The 18,626-nt window shown below is 41.5% G+C and overlaps 2 protein-coding genes across 3 annotated transcripts in view; one reads left to right on the top strand and one right to left on the bottom strand.

The window, feature by feature from the left end:
- Positions 1-110: 110 nt before the first annotated feature.
- On the bottom strand, positions 111-15,698 carry TIMM23B (translocase of inner mitochondrial membrane 23 homolog B). Of its 2 annotated transcripts, none has more exons than XR_014564660.1 (7): positions 15,356-15,669; positions 13,927-13,985; positions 12,042-12,135; positions 10,707-10,791; positions 6,336-6,394; positions 2,896-4,933; positions 111-2,634 (listed from the first exon to the last, which is right to left on the bottom strand). XR_014564660.1 is itself a non-coding variant. In XM_083740541.1 (7 exons), exons 1-7 carry the CDS (start codon positions 15,462-15,464, stop codon positions 447-449), a joined length of 633 nt encoding a protein of 210 aa, XP_083596667.1. In that variant the 5' UTR covers positions 15,465-15,698; the 3' UTR covers positions 111-446. The 2 variants fall into 2 exon arrangements, 1 of the variants encoding a protein (XP_083596667.1); XM_083740541.1 differs by having other exon boundaries at positions 111-562; positions 4,823-4,933; positions 15,356-15,698.
- Positions 15,699-15,701: 3 nt separating this feature from the next.
- The window catches only part of PARG (poly(ADP-ribose) glycohydrolase), a 68,867-nt gene continuing 65,942 nt past the window's right edge, over positions 15,702-18,626 (top strand). Inside the window, exons 1-2 of the mRNA XM_083740308.1 lie at positions 15,702-16,347; positions 18,225-18,291. Of these exons, the coding sequence (XP_083596434.1) occupies positions 16,125-16,347; positions 18,225-18,291 (290 nt within the window). The 5' untranslated portion in view covers positions 15,702-16,124. The remainder of the gene's footprint in view (positions 16,348-18,224; positions 18,292-18,626) is intronic.

Genomic DNA, 18,626 nt, shown 5'->3' with positions numbered 1-18,626 from the left:
ACAATTCAGAAGAGAAGTTATAAAAGCACTCTAATGTACTGAGGCACAGTTACCTGCTACAAGGAACAAGTTGCCTATTACCAACAGAGGATTAAAGAAGTGGCAAAAGCTGTAGGGGCAAAAACTTTTTATTAGAACCAAATCAAGCAACAGTATAGGTACATAAACCTCATCACGGGACAGACAATTAACTTGGGTTATGTAAAGTAAAATAACTAGCCCAGGCAAAAGTGAACATGCTGCCAAAACAAGATCTTCAGCTGACAACTTCATCACACCCTCACAGATACTAGCACGTTACCATCTGGCAGCTGGAAGGATAGACTGGTTCTGATAACCATGTCACAGCGAGGTTTTCTAGTCTGTTTCCATTCTGCTCCATGCTGTACTGAAAGGTTTCAAGTCTGATTGCACTACATGTGTAGATTCTCAGTTCTCAATGCTGCTCAGAGTGATTGCCTCTGCACTGAGCCCTTCATGTGCTCCCAGTTGTTGTAGAGAGCATAGAGACTAGTGAGCATGAGTCCTGCAACGCCACCTCTCGCTATCCCTCGTAGTCCACCTGTGGAAAACAGCGGCGGTAAAGAAAAGAGATCAGCCAATCAATGTCAGGGGCTTAGTAGCATGGGCTGTGCCATACTAGAACATTTGTACAAGTAAAAACACTACCTGAGATCACAAAAACTGCCATTGCTTTGGAAAATATTGACACAACTCAATGGGAACAACATCTTAAAACAGTGGTTCACAAGCTCAGCCACTTATTAGTAGGAAGAAATGTGTCCTAACTCACAGACCCAATGACTGCTACATTTAGGTTCATGACATAAGGTGTGAAGAATAAAAAACAATTCCACTTACATACAGAAAAGGGTCAAATATATTAAATTTCAGCCCTAGCTGGAATATGAATATATGAAAACATAAACAATAGTTCTGTGGCACTTCAAAGACTTTTTTTAATGGACTGTGTAGTCCATGAAAGCTTATGCCGTGATACGTTTGTTAAGCTTTGAGGTGCCACAAGAACCTTGGTTGTTTTTGGTAAAATAAACTACCAAAATTACCACTATGGAAATTATACTTAGCTAGTGGCTAGTGTAAAGCTAGTTTTATGGTACCAGAATCCCCTTTCTATAGGTTTAGATTTGTTTTACCGAGGTACCTTAGAAAAAAAGCAGTTTGCAGCAAAGCCATTACGTTTTGCACTGATAGATAAAAAATAATATGTTGAGCAGGGAGAAAATCCCATCTATATATACAGACTACAACGGGCTATGTGACAGGAGTTTTGTGTCGTGACTTTATATGTGATATAGCTAAAAGCAGTTCATGAAATAACAGGAACTACAAAAGAACATTTAAGAGTTGCATTTTCAAGTAGGACAGAGGGGAAAAGCTAGTCTAGTTTGGGCTTAATTCTGGTGTAACACACCAGAAGAACTTGCTCATGGTGATGAAAACCAATTCTCATTTTTTCTGATAATGTGTAAAGCCCTGCAATGAAACCCTTTGCACTGCAATGTAGTTGTTCAATACCCAGCTATGGAACACCCCAAAGGAGAACAGCAGAACTAAGCACCAACATACAACCAAGTCACTTGTGTGAAATTCAGTTTGCATTTGCACAGCTGGCAGTGTTTGCCTTTCCTGTCTGAAAACATTCACATCAAGGTGAATATGTGTTGTTGTTTTTTTAAAAAAGCAAGTTTGGCAAAAAGAAGAAAGAGTGCCTTTTGAGTAACAGGGCTTACAACTCTTGACCCTTTTCGGTTCTGCTTGCTAAGCGATAGGCGAATGTACTCCTGTCCCTCCTCTGAAGTCAATTCTGCTAGCCTTGGATAGCAAGTCACTTTACTGAATCCCCCAAAACAAGCAGCTGTCATTATCTTTCTCTTCTCTTACATACACATGTTGAGATAGGAGAATGTCAAAACATGACTTAAAAAGTCGCAGGCTGCAATATTTGAAAGCAGACACTTACAGAGCCTGCCAATTGGGAAGGCCTATCCAGTACCAACTTCTGCCAGAATAGGGCACCTCCACAAAGACAGCTTCCTGATTGCCATTGGAAATCCCCCCTCCAAATCATGGGATTGCTAAAAATAAAATAAATGCAAAGTCACACACCTCTGCATTTCATACCATGTGGGTGGCATGCCATCTGCTCTTATTTCATGGTAGTTTTTGTTACATAAATCAGCCTTCTAATGTAAAACGTTTTGTGTAAAAATGTAAAAAGTGCTGTTTTCCAATGGTTCTAGTAAACAGGTCACTCTAGCCTACAGGTGTAGCATGTTTTAAATTTATAATCTATTGGGACAATTGACAATGGTGGGACCCACTCTATGTGAATAGAACCAAATGGTTTTCAATACAAATCATGCCATTTCCACTGATGAAGAAGTGAGAAAGCTAAAAACACCCAGTTTCAAGCCTGATGAAAGCTCCAAGCATGTCAGACAAGAACCATCCACTTTCTAAAATAAAAAAACAATTGCTGTACAGGGCTATCAAACTCCCAAAACCTAGAAGTTTCCATATACCTCCGTTAAACCTAACCTAGCTGGTTCCTGTGCCATTGCTTGTTTCTATTTAGCCTGCATATATCCAGAATAATGCCACCAATACAAGCTACCGTATTTTTCGCTCTACAAGACGCACCAGACCACAAGACGCACCTAGTTTTTGGAGGAGGAAAACAAGAAAAAAAAATATTCTGAATCTCAGAAGCCAAAACAGCAAGAGGGATCACTGCGCAGTGAAAGCAGCACTCCCTCTTGCTGTTCTGGCTTCTGGGGTAGCTGCGCAGCCTGCATTCGCTCCATCAGACGCACACACATTTCCCCTTACTTTTTAGGAGGGAAAAAGTGAGTCTTATAGAGCAAAAAATACGGTATTTCATTAGATCTCCAATTATACAGGCATAGTTATAAAGCACCACACATTCTGGTTCCACAAATATATTTTCCAAGTAGTGATGATTTAATTTCCATTGGGTTTCCCTCATAATTAGCTTTCCTCCTCTAAGTTCTCATGCAGAATTCTCAGAAAGAGCTTTGAGTTCTACTAAGAAAGCTCAGATACACCAACTGTCCCTCCTGGTGTAGGCTTCTGCAAACCGCACATTTCAGCTTTAAATCTTCATGCTCCTGAACCTTTCTAAACATGCTCAAAAGAATCTATTGCTGCATGGGAAGTAGCTTCCAAGGTTTCCCAGTTCAATCTTTTGGGGGAGAATGGAGACAAAGAGGGCTGCTCAGCTTTAATGCCTCATTTTCCAAACCAGGGGAGTTAGTTTCTGAAATACACCCACACACCCTTCCAAATTCTGCTGCCACTCTAACTTCGAGTTTAATTTATATGGCAGACAGAAGGCAACAGGCAGCAACTATTAACTGGAAAAAGCAAAGACTGTTCATAGAAATGCAACCAAAGTGGTGAACTTTTCAATAAGCACAAACCAAGATTTGAATACATTTTTTCCTTTCTATAGATCCATGTACTTTTGGCACTCAAAAATGATGACAGATCTTTTTCATGTTTTTCGCTAATGTATCACTAATTTCAATTGGTTTTCCGATACTAGTCATATTTAACCTAATGGCACTTTGCTAAGATAAGACTTGCTTTCAGAATTGCAGTAGCATGTGTCAGTAACATAAATCTGCCATTTAAAATTGGGAGGAGCCCTGAAAGTTAACTAATGTTGAAACAAATAGAACAAATAGCTTTATTGCTTATGATAATGTTGGACCAGGCTGGACCTGGAGAGTGATCTATTACAGCTGTAGTAGGTAGAAGTTCAGGTAAATATTTCTAGCTAGAAAAGATGGACAGACTTTTTAAAAAGGAGCCTGCTCTACAATTGATAAACTGGTTTCCTATTTACTGCTTCCAGTGTGTTAAAATCTGTGTAAAAAACCATGGCCTAGTTTCTTCAGCTCTTCTGCTGTCTTTAACTGTTGCACACAGAGCAGATCTATTATGCCAGCACAAATGTCTCTTAACATATTTGTTTCCACTTGAGAATTTGGAATAAATTTTTGCATTGGGTTCTGAGGTATATAACCTAAGGCTGCACAACCCTTTGTTCCTAGGGGACCATAGTGGTTTTTTGTGTGTTTCAAATATCATTTATCAGTGATGTTTTCCAGCTACAGTCTGAATCATCTTACATATAGTGCTATCCTGTCGGGCTAAAATTGTAGGGTGCATTTTTTTACACTAATCCTTACTGGATGAACTATAGCTAACTGCCAGAGAACTGTTATGGAGTTTCATGACCAAATTCTGGTGTCATTTTCACTGTCAATGCATTTCTCAGACTATATGCACTGTGCAGCTCAATTACTTGGGTAATCTGCTGTTACCACAACACCGAAAAGCTAAAGTCTATATTTAGAACATTTGTCACACTTAAATTTATTCTGTCTTCTCTTATCACAGTAAGACAAATTGCCTTTTTTTAAAACCCTCAATATTACTACACAAAACAAAGCATTCTCTCATATTTACCCCCAATTTCTATTTTAGGAACTGTTTGTTTCTTTTAGCTCTGGATTAACAGTTTCTATCACCATTAATCAGAAGGCAGAACTCATTAAAGGCAGAGCCCTTGTATTAGGATTTCAGACAAAGGTTTAATGCATATGGAAAAGGGAAACTGAGTTTTCACATGGCTCATGCCTTGTTCTTAAGAATATATAATCACAAAAGTCAGTAAACATGACATTAAGCACACACAGAACAGATAAGCTTACTTTTGACCCAACTCCTGTATGCAGAACCAAAACGAATAAAGGTAATTTTGCCAGCGTACCTGTGCTTTTATACAGCATGCCTGTCATGGTCCCAGCAGCAACTGTGTTCAGATCATCTTCTGCGCCTCGTGTTTTTTCAATTATGACTCCAAATGCGCTATACAGCAGTGCTGGAATTGAATTAAAGTCAACAGTGAGAACATGAACACAACAACAACAACAACAACAACAACAACAACAACAACAACAACAACAACAACAGCACATGTCCAACACAGAACAAACCAGTAAGATTCTGGTCTCAGTATCATTCTCTCTTGGGGAAAGTGCCCAAAACTGAACTTGCATTTTAAGGAAGTTGACTTAAGATCAATGAAGGAAAGTTTCCCATTACCGTCTCACCCCCAGTAGTGCCATTCCATGTTGTTCAGCAGTGCCCATTGGCCATCCAGAGAGGCTTTTCAGGGTATGAACATGTGCAGAGCAATATCAATGGTGAGAAGAGGGCATGAAACCTTTCTGTAAACTTAGTTAACTTTGGATGATGAAATGAGGAGGTAAGTTAATCAGAGAGGCAAAATGCAGCCCTGTAATGTAAGGAAATTGCAGAATGTGTAGATCCAGGGGACATGAAAGCACTGAAGCTTCTGAAGGAAAAGGTAACTTGCTACTAAAGTGTTTCAACTGGATCAGCTGAATGGTTCTACACAAGTGCCAAATGCAAATATCAATCAATTGGGGCCAAAAGCTTTGAAAAGTACTACCAACATTATTCAGTTGTATTATACAAGGGTGGTCAGCAACAAACCCAAATGAGCAGACCTGCAATGTTTTACAAATACTGAACATAAAAGAGCAACACACTTGAAAAAGGGCCCACTATAACTTTTGAAAAACTTATTTCACACTATTTCAAAAGGGTGACTTTTAAACTTCCTATAAAACCATTCCTAATATCATACTGAAAACTAAGAATGGCAGTTTGTCTTTTGGTTTGGAAGTAGAGCCACACTCACCCACCCATCCTAAAGCCCACAACTGAAGATTCTCTTCCCAGAAAGGAACTGAATTCTAAAATATTTGCAGACTTGTCACTAGACAGGTCAGGGTAAAGGACTATGACAAACAAGGAAATGTTACTCAAGAAAACAAACACAGCTGCGAAGTGTCTGTTAATGTATCACTTGCAAGGGTGGAATCTTGAACTTTGGGACCTTTGAGCTCAAATGGCAATTTTCCATGATCTATGATTTCTCTGCTGATGGGGGCAGACAGAAAGCGGGGAGGGAATCCTTGAAGATGCCGGAGTCTTCTGTGACAAAGGGAGATTTTTCAGGCCTCTAAATCTCATTTAAGGGAAGGCAAGCACCCCTAGTCAGCAGGCCCTAGATTCATTTTATGCTTTGCAATGCAGTGCAATGACTTTCCAAACCCGAAGAAGCCAGAATCCTTGACAAAACTTCCATTCCAATTCTAGTAGACTTCCAGGATTACTGAAAAATTCAACTGAGTTACAAAGAATGATATTGATATTTCCCATGTAGATTTGATTTACACAACAAACTTACTTACCTAGAGATCCAAGAGTGTTGGCCCATAATGCCCCTTGCCTTGTCACCATATTTAAAATCCTACAAGGAAGTAATGAGAGAAAGAGATTGAGCTGTACTGCTTTATCATAGGCTATGTTGTTTTCAAGGCCTAAACAGAACCAAAGACAGCTTAAGTTTCTTCTGCTCATGCCTTCTGTCCTAGAATCTGTTCCATGCATTTCATAATGCAAGAGTGAGAAAGGGAAAGCTTAAATGAAACTTGTTCTACCTGAAGAAATCAAATGCTGTACAAACGTTTGATCTCTAGCATACCAGCAATACAGGTTTTACTATAGGAACCTAACTTGAAAGTACAAGTTAAATTCATTTGCATTTTTGAACAAATCTGCTCTGCTTTAAGGCAGGTGGAACTACGTGCCAAGGTTAATTAAAACGGTTATGTAACTCAAATGCAAATTTGGAGCTCAGTGTTATGCAGTATTTTTTCCAGGTTTTCTTTTTCCATAAGCATCCTAGCTAAAAGATTTATTGTTCACTTCTTTTTTAAAGAAGTAAATCCATAGATTTTTCTGTAGGCCAACTTACTTAGCATGTTTCAGGTTCTGGAGAAAGCAAGCGCACATAACATGGATTGTGATCCAAATAATTAGTTAAGGTGTGCATAATGGCTTGATCATACCCACAGTGAATTTTCTTTTTATCTCCCCGCCCCCTTTAAATACCAGAGCCTTGTACCTAATTCAAAAACAGCCCCTGGAAATCCCTCAGGTTCTGAAGCGCTTTGCCTTGTGGCATGAAGAGCACTATATTGGGGCTATGAAGCATAATATAATCATTTCTGCCCCATTAATTAATCTGAATAACTGAAGCTTCTGAACAAATTCCATGGGACACAAACTAAATGAACTACCCAAAGCACATGTTTATATAGACATTTCTCTTAGTTCTACTATATCAATTAAATGGTCATTAGAACATGATTCCAGAAGCAACCATATTTGGGTGAATCTGAAATCAGGACTGAAAATTCTGAATGGGGTGACTGCTGCCTAGGAATGAAGAAGTATTTCTATGCATAGGTAGCTACTAAAGATGCAGTACAGTGCCTTAATAATCCAATTTCTCCCCCCCCCCTCCTTCAGCTATGGCTTGAATTTAGAAAACAGCTTTGGGAGCTAGATAATTTCCCCGTCCAAGACAGACAACTGATTTGAATATATTCATCAAGCAATTCTTTAAATCAAAATGCAAGGCTGATTTTATTACATTCTAAAGAAAAGTGCTTTCATCAAAGGCAACCATGTTAACTGAGCCAATTCTAGATTACCAATTTTTACCAGTACACTGCTCTACATATTTTAAGAATGAGATCACAGTGCTCTTGTTCATTTTTCCTACCTCTACAAGCCTTGGGAGTTCCCCTGAATATGCTGATGCGCCTACATTAGCCTGGATTTGGCTACAGTTCTGTCAGCACTCAACAAGAGAGTTTGCTATTAGAAGACATTATACCAAGACTGCCTAAATAGTTTAGATTCCATTAAGAAGCTTGTCCTTTGGAAGACTATTAAGCATGCAAAAATCCAAGTGCTAAATTATACACATTTTAATTTGGACATCCTTAAATATCACTTCTTATAAACTTTATAAAAACAATGGGGGGGGGGAGAGATCAAACATCCTTTACCACAGAAATTAAAATCACATGCTGAATAAGTGTGTATGCTCCCAGACTAGTGCTGAGTAGAATGTTAACTGCTCAGCACACTCTCAGAGAAGCACAGTATTGCCCCACACTGGTGTCAGCTGCCTCCAGAACAGAGACAGTGACAGACAGATAAAACAGGCAGTACTTTTATCTCCCAGCAGTGTAACACTGTCACAGGCATGATACTGACCCAGACAGCTGACTACCGCTGGAACCTAGGGACAAATGGTGAACGGGAGACAAAGGTACCTTTCAGAGTGTGCAAGGTGTCATCTGCTCACAGCATGCTGTGCACCTTACAGAGAGCAAGAAAAGTGAAACTAAATTGAAAGATGTTCTTCCCACTGTGCAAGCTCCTGCCCAAGCAGAACTGCCACATAATTTACTTATTATAATCCTGCCTAGCTGCTAGTATTTGCACACACATGTGCTGAACGAACACCCATGCCAATTTCCCTTGTTTCTTTTTTACGGTTCTACTACCCCAGGAGAGTCAGGACTACTTACTATAAAATTAATGATTCATTATTAACTCATAGTAGCAAATGCTGTACAGGTGAATTACGTCTTACATTTATTTTACTTATGCAATTGCAGCTTTGAGTGGAAGGAGAGGGGGAATAATAAATGAAGCACAGAGGAAACACACTATTTATTTATTCATTCTCCCCACATTCTTGTGCAAAGCTTCAACTGTGGGCTTACCGGGCTTTGGGAAGGTGGAGCAGTCCTCTGCCTCCTTCCCAAAGTCAGGTAAGCAAGGCGTCAGGCTTTGGGAAGGCGGTGCTATGGCTCTGGAAGGGTCCTAGAGCTCTCCCTCCTCCTTCCCAAAGCTGGGCAAGCACTTACTGGGCCCTGGGACCTTGTCAGAGCCCTTGTGCCTCTTCCCCATAGCCAGGCAAGCAGACCTCCACCTTGCAGAGGCCCTGGTTCCATGGGATCCGGGCTTTATGGGATTTTGCTTATACACACAATGGCCAGGAACGTAACCCCCACCTAAGATGCGAGCTACATATCTGTATAGTCATTGTAGCTTGAATACTCGCACAGAGCCTTAATTTTTGGACTAGTGAGATCCTATGGGAGAATATACTTCAACTGATCATTCAGGTAATGTGGGCTGCCTATTGCGTTAATGCAGGCCAATGTGTACTTTTTTAATCCACCGTACTTTAACAGAATCTGGAATTAACATGTCTGAGCAATGAATATTGCTAGAACTGAGGTAAATGGAAGAAAGATGGGAGGCAACTTTTGTGTCCAATCTCAGTGTCTAATATGGATGCTACAGGAGGCAGACCAAAAGTAGCAGCAGTTCCACAGAGCTGAGAATAATGAAGAATCGGAAGAGAATTGCTGATGATTCGAGGGAAAAGGTATGTCATGGCTTCTTAGAGGCAGTTGGGTTATTCCAGTTTAGAGAACATATAACTTCCCTATTGTGTAGGATACACTTGCCATTTTTTCCGAAACCTATCTTCACTAGTTCTGTGACAATGTTGCAGTATAATAATAATAATAATAATAATAATAATAATAATAATTTCTGAAGGTATGTGTTTCATCTGGGATCACGCACCAAAATGTTAACAGTTTCTGTACCCCCATAGTTCTAGAAAATGTTAATAAGAAGTACTAATAGATGGATAATTAAAGGATTATACATAAATCTTATATTGTTATAGTTTTCCTTTAAAACAGTTTTACAAATGAGGGCCACATATGAGCCACATTTTGTGGAGAATATTTATCCTTGCAACTGCTAAGAATGGAGTGACTGGGATAACTGACCTTCAGCACATCTTCCTGAAGGTCCAGTAGAGCATTAATATTAGTTTGCTGCCACCTGCTGGTCTAAAGGATTTAATGATTGCTATCTTTCTACATAACAATCTGTTCAATATACATTTTTAAAAAATGCCATAGGATCATGAATTTGAATCTTCTATGCCCAGCATAATTTGTTTTTGGCCAAGATTTCTCTGAAAGAACAAGAAATCTCATTTGAAAGTAAAGCTTATAGAAACCAAGCGAATACGTGCATGTATTGACATCCTATGCCCTTTTAAAATGTGGCTCTTTTTTTGGTGGGGTGTGTGTGTTATTGGGTTGTTTTTATTTTGATTACACTATATATATTGTGTTCTTTACGGTGATCTGTTCTGTGAACCACCCTGAGACCTCTGGGTATAGGGCGGTATATAAAATCAATACTTAATTAATTAATAATGTAAGCATGCACAAATTGATAGGAGGGGATAGAAAGAGAACAAAAAGGTGTTTCCTCAGAAATAACTCAATTACTTTCTTTTTAAGATTAATGAAGTGATCACCACCACACGTTGAGCTCATCCTAATTCAAGACTTCTCACACAACTCAGGGCAGTGACAATCTGCTGTCAGGAATACTAAAACACCCCAGATTTGGTATTTAGTCCTTTAGCTTTATGGGCACAAAAGGCTTTATAAGACTTACACAGAAGTGTAATTTTATCCTGACTGCACTAAAGGCCAATTTAATGATATCTCACTTACACTTATAGGAAGTCAAAATTAAAGGCATGCAAGCAAATAAGTATCTGGAAGGCTGTAAGACCATGAATACTTATGAATTCTTCTGAAAACAAAATGAAAAATGAGCAACCCTTGAAAGCTGAAAAGTATCTGGAATTATGTACTTACTGTACATTTCTAGGTTTAGACCAAGCCATGCTCTGTGTCTCCTTCAAGCCCAGTCGCAGGCCATTTAGTGCACCAAATGCAGCTCCTAAAAGGCAGGACATCAGGATAAACCGCAGGAAATGAAAACTGAACCCACATGCCAGTAAGGATTAAAACAGCTCACCAATTAAACATGAAGTCTACGGAAAAATAAACTGCAATAATGGTACGCTTCTACTGAAGCAGATATAACAGGCATACGTTGTATTATTGAAGGCAATTTACATTTTACAGGCAAAATAGTGAATGTGGCCTGCGTGAGTCACTTGCCCAATCCTTCTTTGCTCTATTTTTTGTTCTTATGTTCTCTCTTCCTGTAACCATCACACCCCATTAGCAATTACCTACTGTATTCTCTACCTTGGGGTGGGGGAGAATAAACAGCCCCTAGAAGATGTAAGAAAGTGAGATGGAAAAATACCAAATCATGCCACACCAGCAAAAAATATCTGTTAGTCTATGCATAGAATCTTCGATAACCTGTTATAAAACTGCAAAGTTTGTATGTTCAGAAAAACCACAAATGCCATTTTTAAACAGCATATGCTATACTGCAGACATAAATGCCATTATAGACAGCTGATGTGTATGCTCCCATTCTAGTGCTGAGCAGGATATTAACTGCTCAGCACACTCTCAGAGAAGCACAGCACTGCCTCACCCTGCTGCCAAAATGCCTCCAGAACGGTGACAATGACAGACAGACTGGACAATATTTTCATCTCCCAGCAGTGTAACACTGTCAGGCATGGTAATGACACGGACAGCTGACTACCGCTGAAATTTAGGGAATCAACAACAGTCTCAAACATCCCAAACCTTCACTCAAATGTTCCATCGTTCATTTTTGACAATGAAGGCCTTGCAACTGTTGTTACAATTTGATGATTATGTCCAGAAAAGCCTTCAAAGGGAATGGCATTTAAAAAATAAATTGCCCTAAGCTTACAGAAAAAGTATCAATAGTGTAAATGGGGGAGAGATACAACCTAGATCACAAGGCCTGGAAATCACCGTGAAAACAGTGTAAATCATTGGCACTCTCAATGGTGCTAGAAGACTCTGTTCTGTTGTGCCGCAGGACTCTTTTTGCTACAAAAGAGTAACACACTACCCCTCTAGAATTTGCTTGTGAAGTTTGTGTTGCTTGTTTTAGACAAGAAGTATGTCACTGGAGACTTGGCTAAATTTGATACATTACAAATATATTTTTATACACTACACTCACCCGCACACATACAAATTCTATCCATTTTAAAACAGAACATCACAATATAAATAAAATGTTACCCATACCTGTCATGCAGCATCCTCCAATTGTAAAGAATGCCAGCTCAAACCTGCCCCTAGTTTTGCTAGCTCCAGTGGGTAAAATGAATTCATCTGTGTCCTGAAACGGAAATATCCTTTTAAATTACATTTGTGGCTAAAAACTTGTTTGCTTTATAAAAACAGGTGCATTTGACTGTGTTGACATTTATGACAAAGTGTTACTTAAGAGAAAAATTAAGAAGCCTTGCTATCTCTGAGCTAATCAGGTGCTCAAATGAAAGGTTAGATAACAAGGTCCATAAGAGAATAATACATGGTAAATAAATCTACCAGAAATTCAAGCCATTGCATGTTGACCATGTGTGTAAGCTTCTAGTCTAGCACTGAGCAGGATATTGACTGCTTAGCACACTCTCAAAGAAGCACAATACTGTCCCCCACTGGTATCAGCTGCCTCCAGAACAGAGGAGCTGACAGACAGCTAACATGGACAGTACTTTTATCTTCCAGCAGTGTAACACTGTCACAGACATGGAGATGACAAAGACAGCTGACCACCACTGGAGTTTAGAAACAAAACCCTCTGTATCACTGGTTCCCAGATTAGAGAGAATTCACACTTAGTTTCTGCCCATACTAGCCTATAGACCTAGAAGCTGCAAGAAGCTGGGATTGTGTGGCTGTAGATCTTTAAGAGCAAGAATGGCAACAAGACAATTGAACACTGTAAGCACTCTCGAGTGGACACTGCGTGTTTGAACCCCGTGAAAGGGAGCTCCAACTTCTCTTCTAGCTTATAAGAGTGGGTGGTGCATGCTTAAGGGCTAAACATCTAGATATATTTATCTTTCTGAACTGTTTGGTGCTGTTTGAAAATGGGCCATTTGATATTTTCTGAATAAAATTAACATAGAACCTTAACTCTTGTTAAGGTTTATCCATTTATCCTTATTCATTTACTGAAATATGAGAGGACCTGTCCTCAATTTGGAGCGCTTGATGAGGAAACTGGTCAAAATCTTTTTTGAACTACACAATGACCTCACTTGCGCATGGGTTGATTCCAAAGTGACAAGTGTCTCATTTGCTCCTGTGCAAAGTTGTGGTTTGGCTTAGCACATTAGTAGAATCTGTGCTTGCGGTTTAACCTTCCATGGCTAACCATGGCAAACTGGGCCAACATTTACTTACACACGTACAGTGGTACCTCCGTTTGTGGACGGGATCCATTCCAGAGCTCCGGTCAGATTCCGAGGTGTTCACTACCAGAGGTGACTGCTCTGCGCATGTGTGCGGCGCGATAGAGCACTTCTGCGCATGGGGCAAAACCTGGACAAATACTTCCAGGTTTGCTGCATTTGCATCCTGAAGTTTACGTAACCAGAGGGTTACGTTATGCAAGGTACTACTGTATAGGTAAAAAGGTAAAGACCCCTAGATGGTTAAATCCAGTCAAAGATGACTATGGGGTTGCAGCAATCATCTAGCTTTCAGGCCGAGGGAGCTGGTGTTTTTCTGCAGCTTTCCGGGTCATGTGGCCAGCATGACTAAACCACTACTGGCACCCAGAGGACTGTGACAAGTGCCAGAGTGCCCGGAAACACCATTTACATTCCCGCTGCAGCAGTACCTATTTATCTACTTGCCCTGGCATGCTTTTGAACTGCTAAGTTGGCAGAAGCTGGGACACAGCAACAGGGGCTCACCCCGTTGAGCAGATTTGAACTGCCAGCCTTCTGATTGGCAAGCCCAAGAGGCTCAGTGGTTTATACCACAGCGCCACCCGCATCCCTTTACCTTTACGTTACATACACATACTCATAACTTTTACATAAATTTCTTAAATGAACATTTAGCAATCAATTGTAACTATATAGTAATATAATTTGAACAAGCATTTACATCTCACCTGTATAAGGTATCTGGGATCTACATTTAAATATGGAGACAAAGGATTCATTCCAGTCACTGCAAAAAAATAAAATATAAAACAAAAGATAAATTTCAGTATAACTAGATGTAAAAGTTCATATGACAGTTAAGGGCTAAGAAAGAAAAAGATGAAAAATTAAAACAGTGTTAACTTTCAAATGTACATTGTGGCCTGGGTTGCACAAAACGCTAAGCCAGACTGGCTTAGAACTATCATGTGAGCTCTTCCAGAAAAAAACATGAGCTGATTCAGACAACACACCAATGCTTGGTAATGCAGCAGCAAATAAAGGACTAGAGAGACGTAAAGCAGCTGTGTTCTTGCTAAGTCAACGTGAGCCATGCTTAGCTTGTCTACCAAGCAATCCCTACTCAATGAAATAATATTCATAGTGTGAGCCATGCCTGTCCTATGAAGCTGATTAGTACAGAAGAGAGCAGTGTGGAGAATGAAAGGAGAGAAAAACACATGAGTTTCAGGCTAAGTAGCCACACTTAAGAAATCTGTGTGTTAATGTAGAACTATCACCTTGAAACTCTACTTACAACAGAGTAGAAAAGCCACATGCAGGAATACATCAGGAAAAGATACTTTTTCTGAAATGCTCAAAAGTTATTCAGACCATTCATTGGGTCAAGGCCTTAAAACTGGTATCCCTCATGTTAAGAAAGGAGGCATTTGATCATGCTGGCAAACCCAAATTAAAACAGGGACCACTTTAGCCTCATGACTGGTGGAAACACCACAGATGCTTACAGGACAGGAATAGTTCAGTCAGTAAAGCATGAGACTCAATCTCAGGGCCGTGGGTTTAAGCTTCACATTGGGCATAAGATCACTGCATTGCAGTGGGTTGGACTAGATGACCCTTGTGGCCCCTTCCAACTCTACCATTCCATGACCTTGAAAATACACCTGGACGAGTTAAGCTGCTTTCCCTCCTTCACAACTTTTACGAGCTGCAGCCCCACAAACCTGCCTGCCAGCACCTTCATCCCCCCCCCCGACTTCCTTCACTTTAAACTGTACAAAACTGTACAATAGAGAAAATAAAAGAAAGGCTCTAATACAAGCTCCAAGAAAGAGACCAGCCTTCTGTTCAATCCTATGCGATATTCCTCCCAAGCTTTCAAGGTAGACTTCTACGCCGCCACATCGGTCAGTTTTACGTCTTTTATCTGATTGTATTCTATGGTCAAAGCTGGTTATAATGATTTTAAAATTTCCTTTATACTTTTCAGGTTTATACATTTCACTAATTTTAACATTTCAAAGCCTGACTTCCTTCCCCTTCTTTCTGCGGTTCCTTAAATTTATTTTTATTATCTTCTGCATATCCAAATTAACTTAATTTGCTTATTTACGCCCGAAACGAATGAAGAAGCTCCCCTCGCCAAATACTCACGAGGGACTCCGGCCAGGTCCGCGTGGGAATAGCCGGGCCCACCCATCGCCGCGCCGCCGAAGAGGCCGCCGAGCCCGGAGCCCTTCGAGTTCCCGGCTCCCCCTTCCATTGAGGACGAACTTTTGCCGGGGGGGCTTCAGCAGCCCTCTCCCCTCCCCCTCCTCGTGCTCAGCAGCGGCGGTTAATGGACGTTTTTCCCTCGGCGCCCGCCGGCTCGCTCTTTCCTTCCTTCCTCCCTCAAGGCCGGCGCGGGAAAGGAGAGCGCGACGACCTCCTCAGCGCCAAGGCCGCGGTTGACGTAAAGCGACTCCGCGACGCCGGCGCGCGAGGCTGCTTCGCGTGCGTCTCTAGTTCCGCTTTACGACGGCGGCGCTCTCTTGCTTTCCGGCTCGGCCGGGAAACGGGAAGCGGCGGGCGGAGAGGGAGGCCGTCGACGAAGGCTGGTTCCCTCAGCTTGGGGAGCGTGTCCGAGAGAGACGGGGGGTCGTTGGGGGTTGACGGAGAGAAGCGGTGCGGAGCCTCGAGCGGCATAAGAAGCCCTCACAACGGCTGGGAGGACCGGCGTGCGTGCGTGTGCCCGCCTCGCTCCCCTCAGCCGGGAGAATGTGGAAGGGAACTTTCCTCGTCGCCTTTCCCCCTCACGGAGCCCCTTCGCGGCCCCCGGGCCCGCTTTCCCCCCGGTGGTGACCCTGTCGTCACCCCCCACTTCCACCGGGGCGTGTGAGGCGAGCGGAGGAGGGTCGGAGGGCGGGTGCTGCTCCCCCCAAGCATGAGTGCGGGGTCTGACGCCCCCAGGAAAAGAATCAGGTCGGACCCCCCGCTCGCCCCCTCTGCCGTCGGCGTCAGCAGCAGCAGCAGCGGCTCGGAAGAAGAAGCGCAGCCCCCTTCCTGGAAGAGGAAAGTGACCCAGTGGCAGCCGCCTCTTCCCTTCAGCAGGGAGCAAAGGTCCAGCAGCAGCAAAGCCAGCCCCGCAGTCACAGTGGGGAACAAAGGTTTGCATCGCCGTGGGGATCCTTTCTCTACAAAAAGAAGGGGGAAAAGGCCATTCTTAAGTCACTTGCTTTTCTCATCTGGTTTGGTGGGGGTGGGGAAAGGGGTGTGTGCATTTCCATTTCCCCGCACATCAGTTGCATGGGGTTCCAATGCCACACCTGCCATCATGCTCTCCACCCAAAAGCCAAGAGTTTTTGGGTTTACGGTGCCTGCCTTGATCCCTGTGCTCTGCTTGGGAGAAAGGTTGCGGCCCTTCCAAGCCGTTTATGTCAGGATCATGCTTGGGTTTGAGGCTGTGGCCCACGAGATGCTCTGTAACTTGGAAGAGAACCCAAGGGTCATCCCACCCCCATGCAATGCCAGAATCTTTTGCCCGGCATGGGACTCGAACCCATGGGCCTGGGATTTAAGAGTCTTGTGCTCTACCAATTGATGGAAACGGGCCCGCTGAATAAAGTGATGCTCGTTTCTTACTCAACGTGCGTAGGATTGGGCTGTAAAGTAGACAGATTCGGCATAGTCGCTTGCAGTAATTTAAAACAAGTTCTGATGCTTTTGTCACATTGCCTTTAAAAACTGAAAATCATTGTCCTGCTTTTATAATGTCACAGTTTGACAAGACAGAGGCTCCATCTAAGAAGTGTGGTCACTTCTGCTTTACAGAACATGCTGCAATTAAAAGGGAAGCCATATAAGAGCATTCTTGGCTTTGGTGTTCATTTGACAAGAATTAACTGACAACAGTATTTGACTAGTCAATTTATGAGTACTTGGAACAAAGGGTATGCTTCTGAATTTGATTGTTTTAGCATCTTAGATTAGTTGTTGAGGCCCTGGTAATGTGTGTTTAGGAAGGCCAGAATGTATTAAGATAATTATTATTTGATCAATCAAGATTGATGAAAGATAGGAACTATCTAGTACAGTGGTACCTCGGGTTACATACGCTTCAGATTACAGACTCCGCTAACCCAGAAATAGTGCTTCAGGTTAAGAACTTTGCTTCAGGATGAGAACAGAAATCGTGCTTTGGCAGCGCGGCAGCAGCAGGAGGCCCCATTAGCTAAAGTGGTGCTTCAGGTTAAGAACAGTTTCAGGTTAAGAACAGACCTCCAGAACGAATTAAGTACTTAACTCGAGGTACCATTGTACAAAGAAAGTTGCTTGGTAAAACTCAAAGTTATGAATAAAAATTCTCAGCCTGAGAAGGGATACATTGTTGGTTTACAGTGGCATAACTGTCTTGTGGCATTTGAAAAATGACCCAGTTATTATGGCATGATTTTTATAGGCAAGAGCATACATATTTCATGGAATCCATACAGTGATGTGAAGGTGTCAGAATTATACACACTTGGGTGTGTAAGGCGTGAGTCCGAGAGAATTTGAGTGGAGCTCTTTTTAGCTTTTCTTAGTACAACAGTTTCTCAAGGCATTGTTTCAAATGCACTGGTCTCTCTTTCATTGTATCAATTCTGGACAGTTTTATTTTTGAATAATTCATATAGTACAAACTATTTGATTGTACATATAAATTCATCCCACTTTCTGTTTAGTAATAACCTGAAAATAGCATCTGAGTTAATAGTTCTGAATTTGCTTTACCTTCATGGAGTAAAGCATGAACAGAATTGGAGAAGAGATGAACCCAAGAAATGCCATTTCTAGTACACATTTTTATTAAATAAAATGCCTTTTGAACATGCCTCACTGACTTACCAGAGATAGCTAAAGCACCATGAAACAAGTTTGCAGTTTGCAAAAAATTCAAATGCCAAGACAATTATAAAATATAATATTGTATCTCTTTTGGTTTTAAAATAGGAAGCTGGTTGTTGCAATATATTGTACTGTGGTTCTTCTTTCCCCCCTCTAGTTTACAAACAAAGGAGGATTACCTCTTGGATGGAGAATAAAGGACCCAAAACAGTGGAGTCAAAAAGGTAAAAACAGAACACAGGGGTAATTTATTTATCCAGAATGTAACAAAAGGAGAGAAAAGGACTCATAATCAAAATATGCGTGGTGCTTCTGTTCATTCTACACTTACTGCGTCTCCACCCCCATCGTTCAGCCCAGACAGTGAGGTCCAGCTCCGAGGGCCTTCTGGTGGTTCCCTCACTGCAAGAAGTGAGGTTACAGGGAACCACGCAGAGGGTTTTCTAGGTAGAGGCACCTGCCCTGTGGAATGCCCTCCCATCAGATGTCAAGGAAATAAACAACTATCTGTCTTTTAGAAGACATCTGAAGACAGCCCTGTTTAGGGAAGCTTTTAATT

Source organism: Podarcis gaigeae (assembly GCF_964106915.1).
Source record: "Podarcis gaigeae genome assembly, chromosome: 5".
In the NCBI taxonomy this organism is placed as follows: domain Eukaryota; kingdom Metazoa; phylum Chordata; class Lepidosauria; order Squamata; family Lacertidae; genus Podarcis; species Podarcis gaigeae.
The sequence above is the reverse complement of the archived record's forward strand: the minus strand, read 5'-3'. Positions and strand labels throughout refer to the sequence as shown.

Excerpts from the sequence above, each read along its gene's own strand:
- TIMM23B (XM_083740541.1), bottom strand. The coding sequence starts at position 15,464 with ATGGAAGGGGGAGCCGGGAACTCGAAGGGCTCCGGGCTCGGCGGCCTC. Across the intron at positions 6,395-10,706 it reads TCTAAACCTAGAAATGTACA|GATTTTAAATATGGTGACAA; the intron begins GTAAGTACATAA and ends ACTTCCTTGTAG. Across the intron at positions 4,934-6,335 it reads CAACACTCTTGGATCTCTAG|CACTGCTGTATAGCGCATTT; the intron begins GTAAGTAAGTTT and ends ATTCAATTCCAG.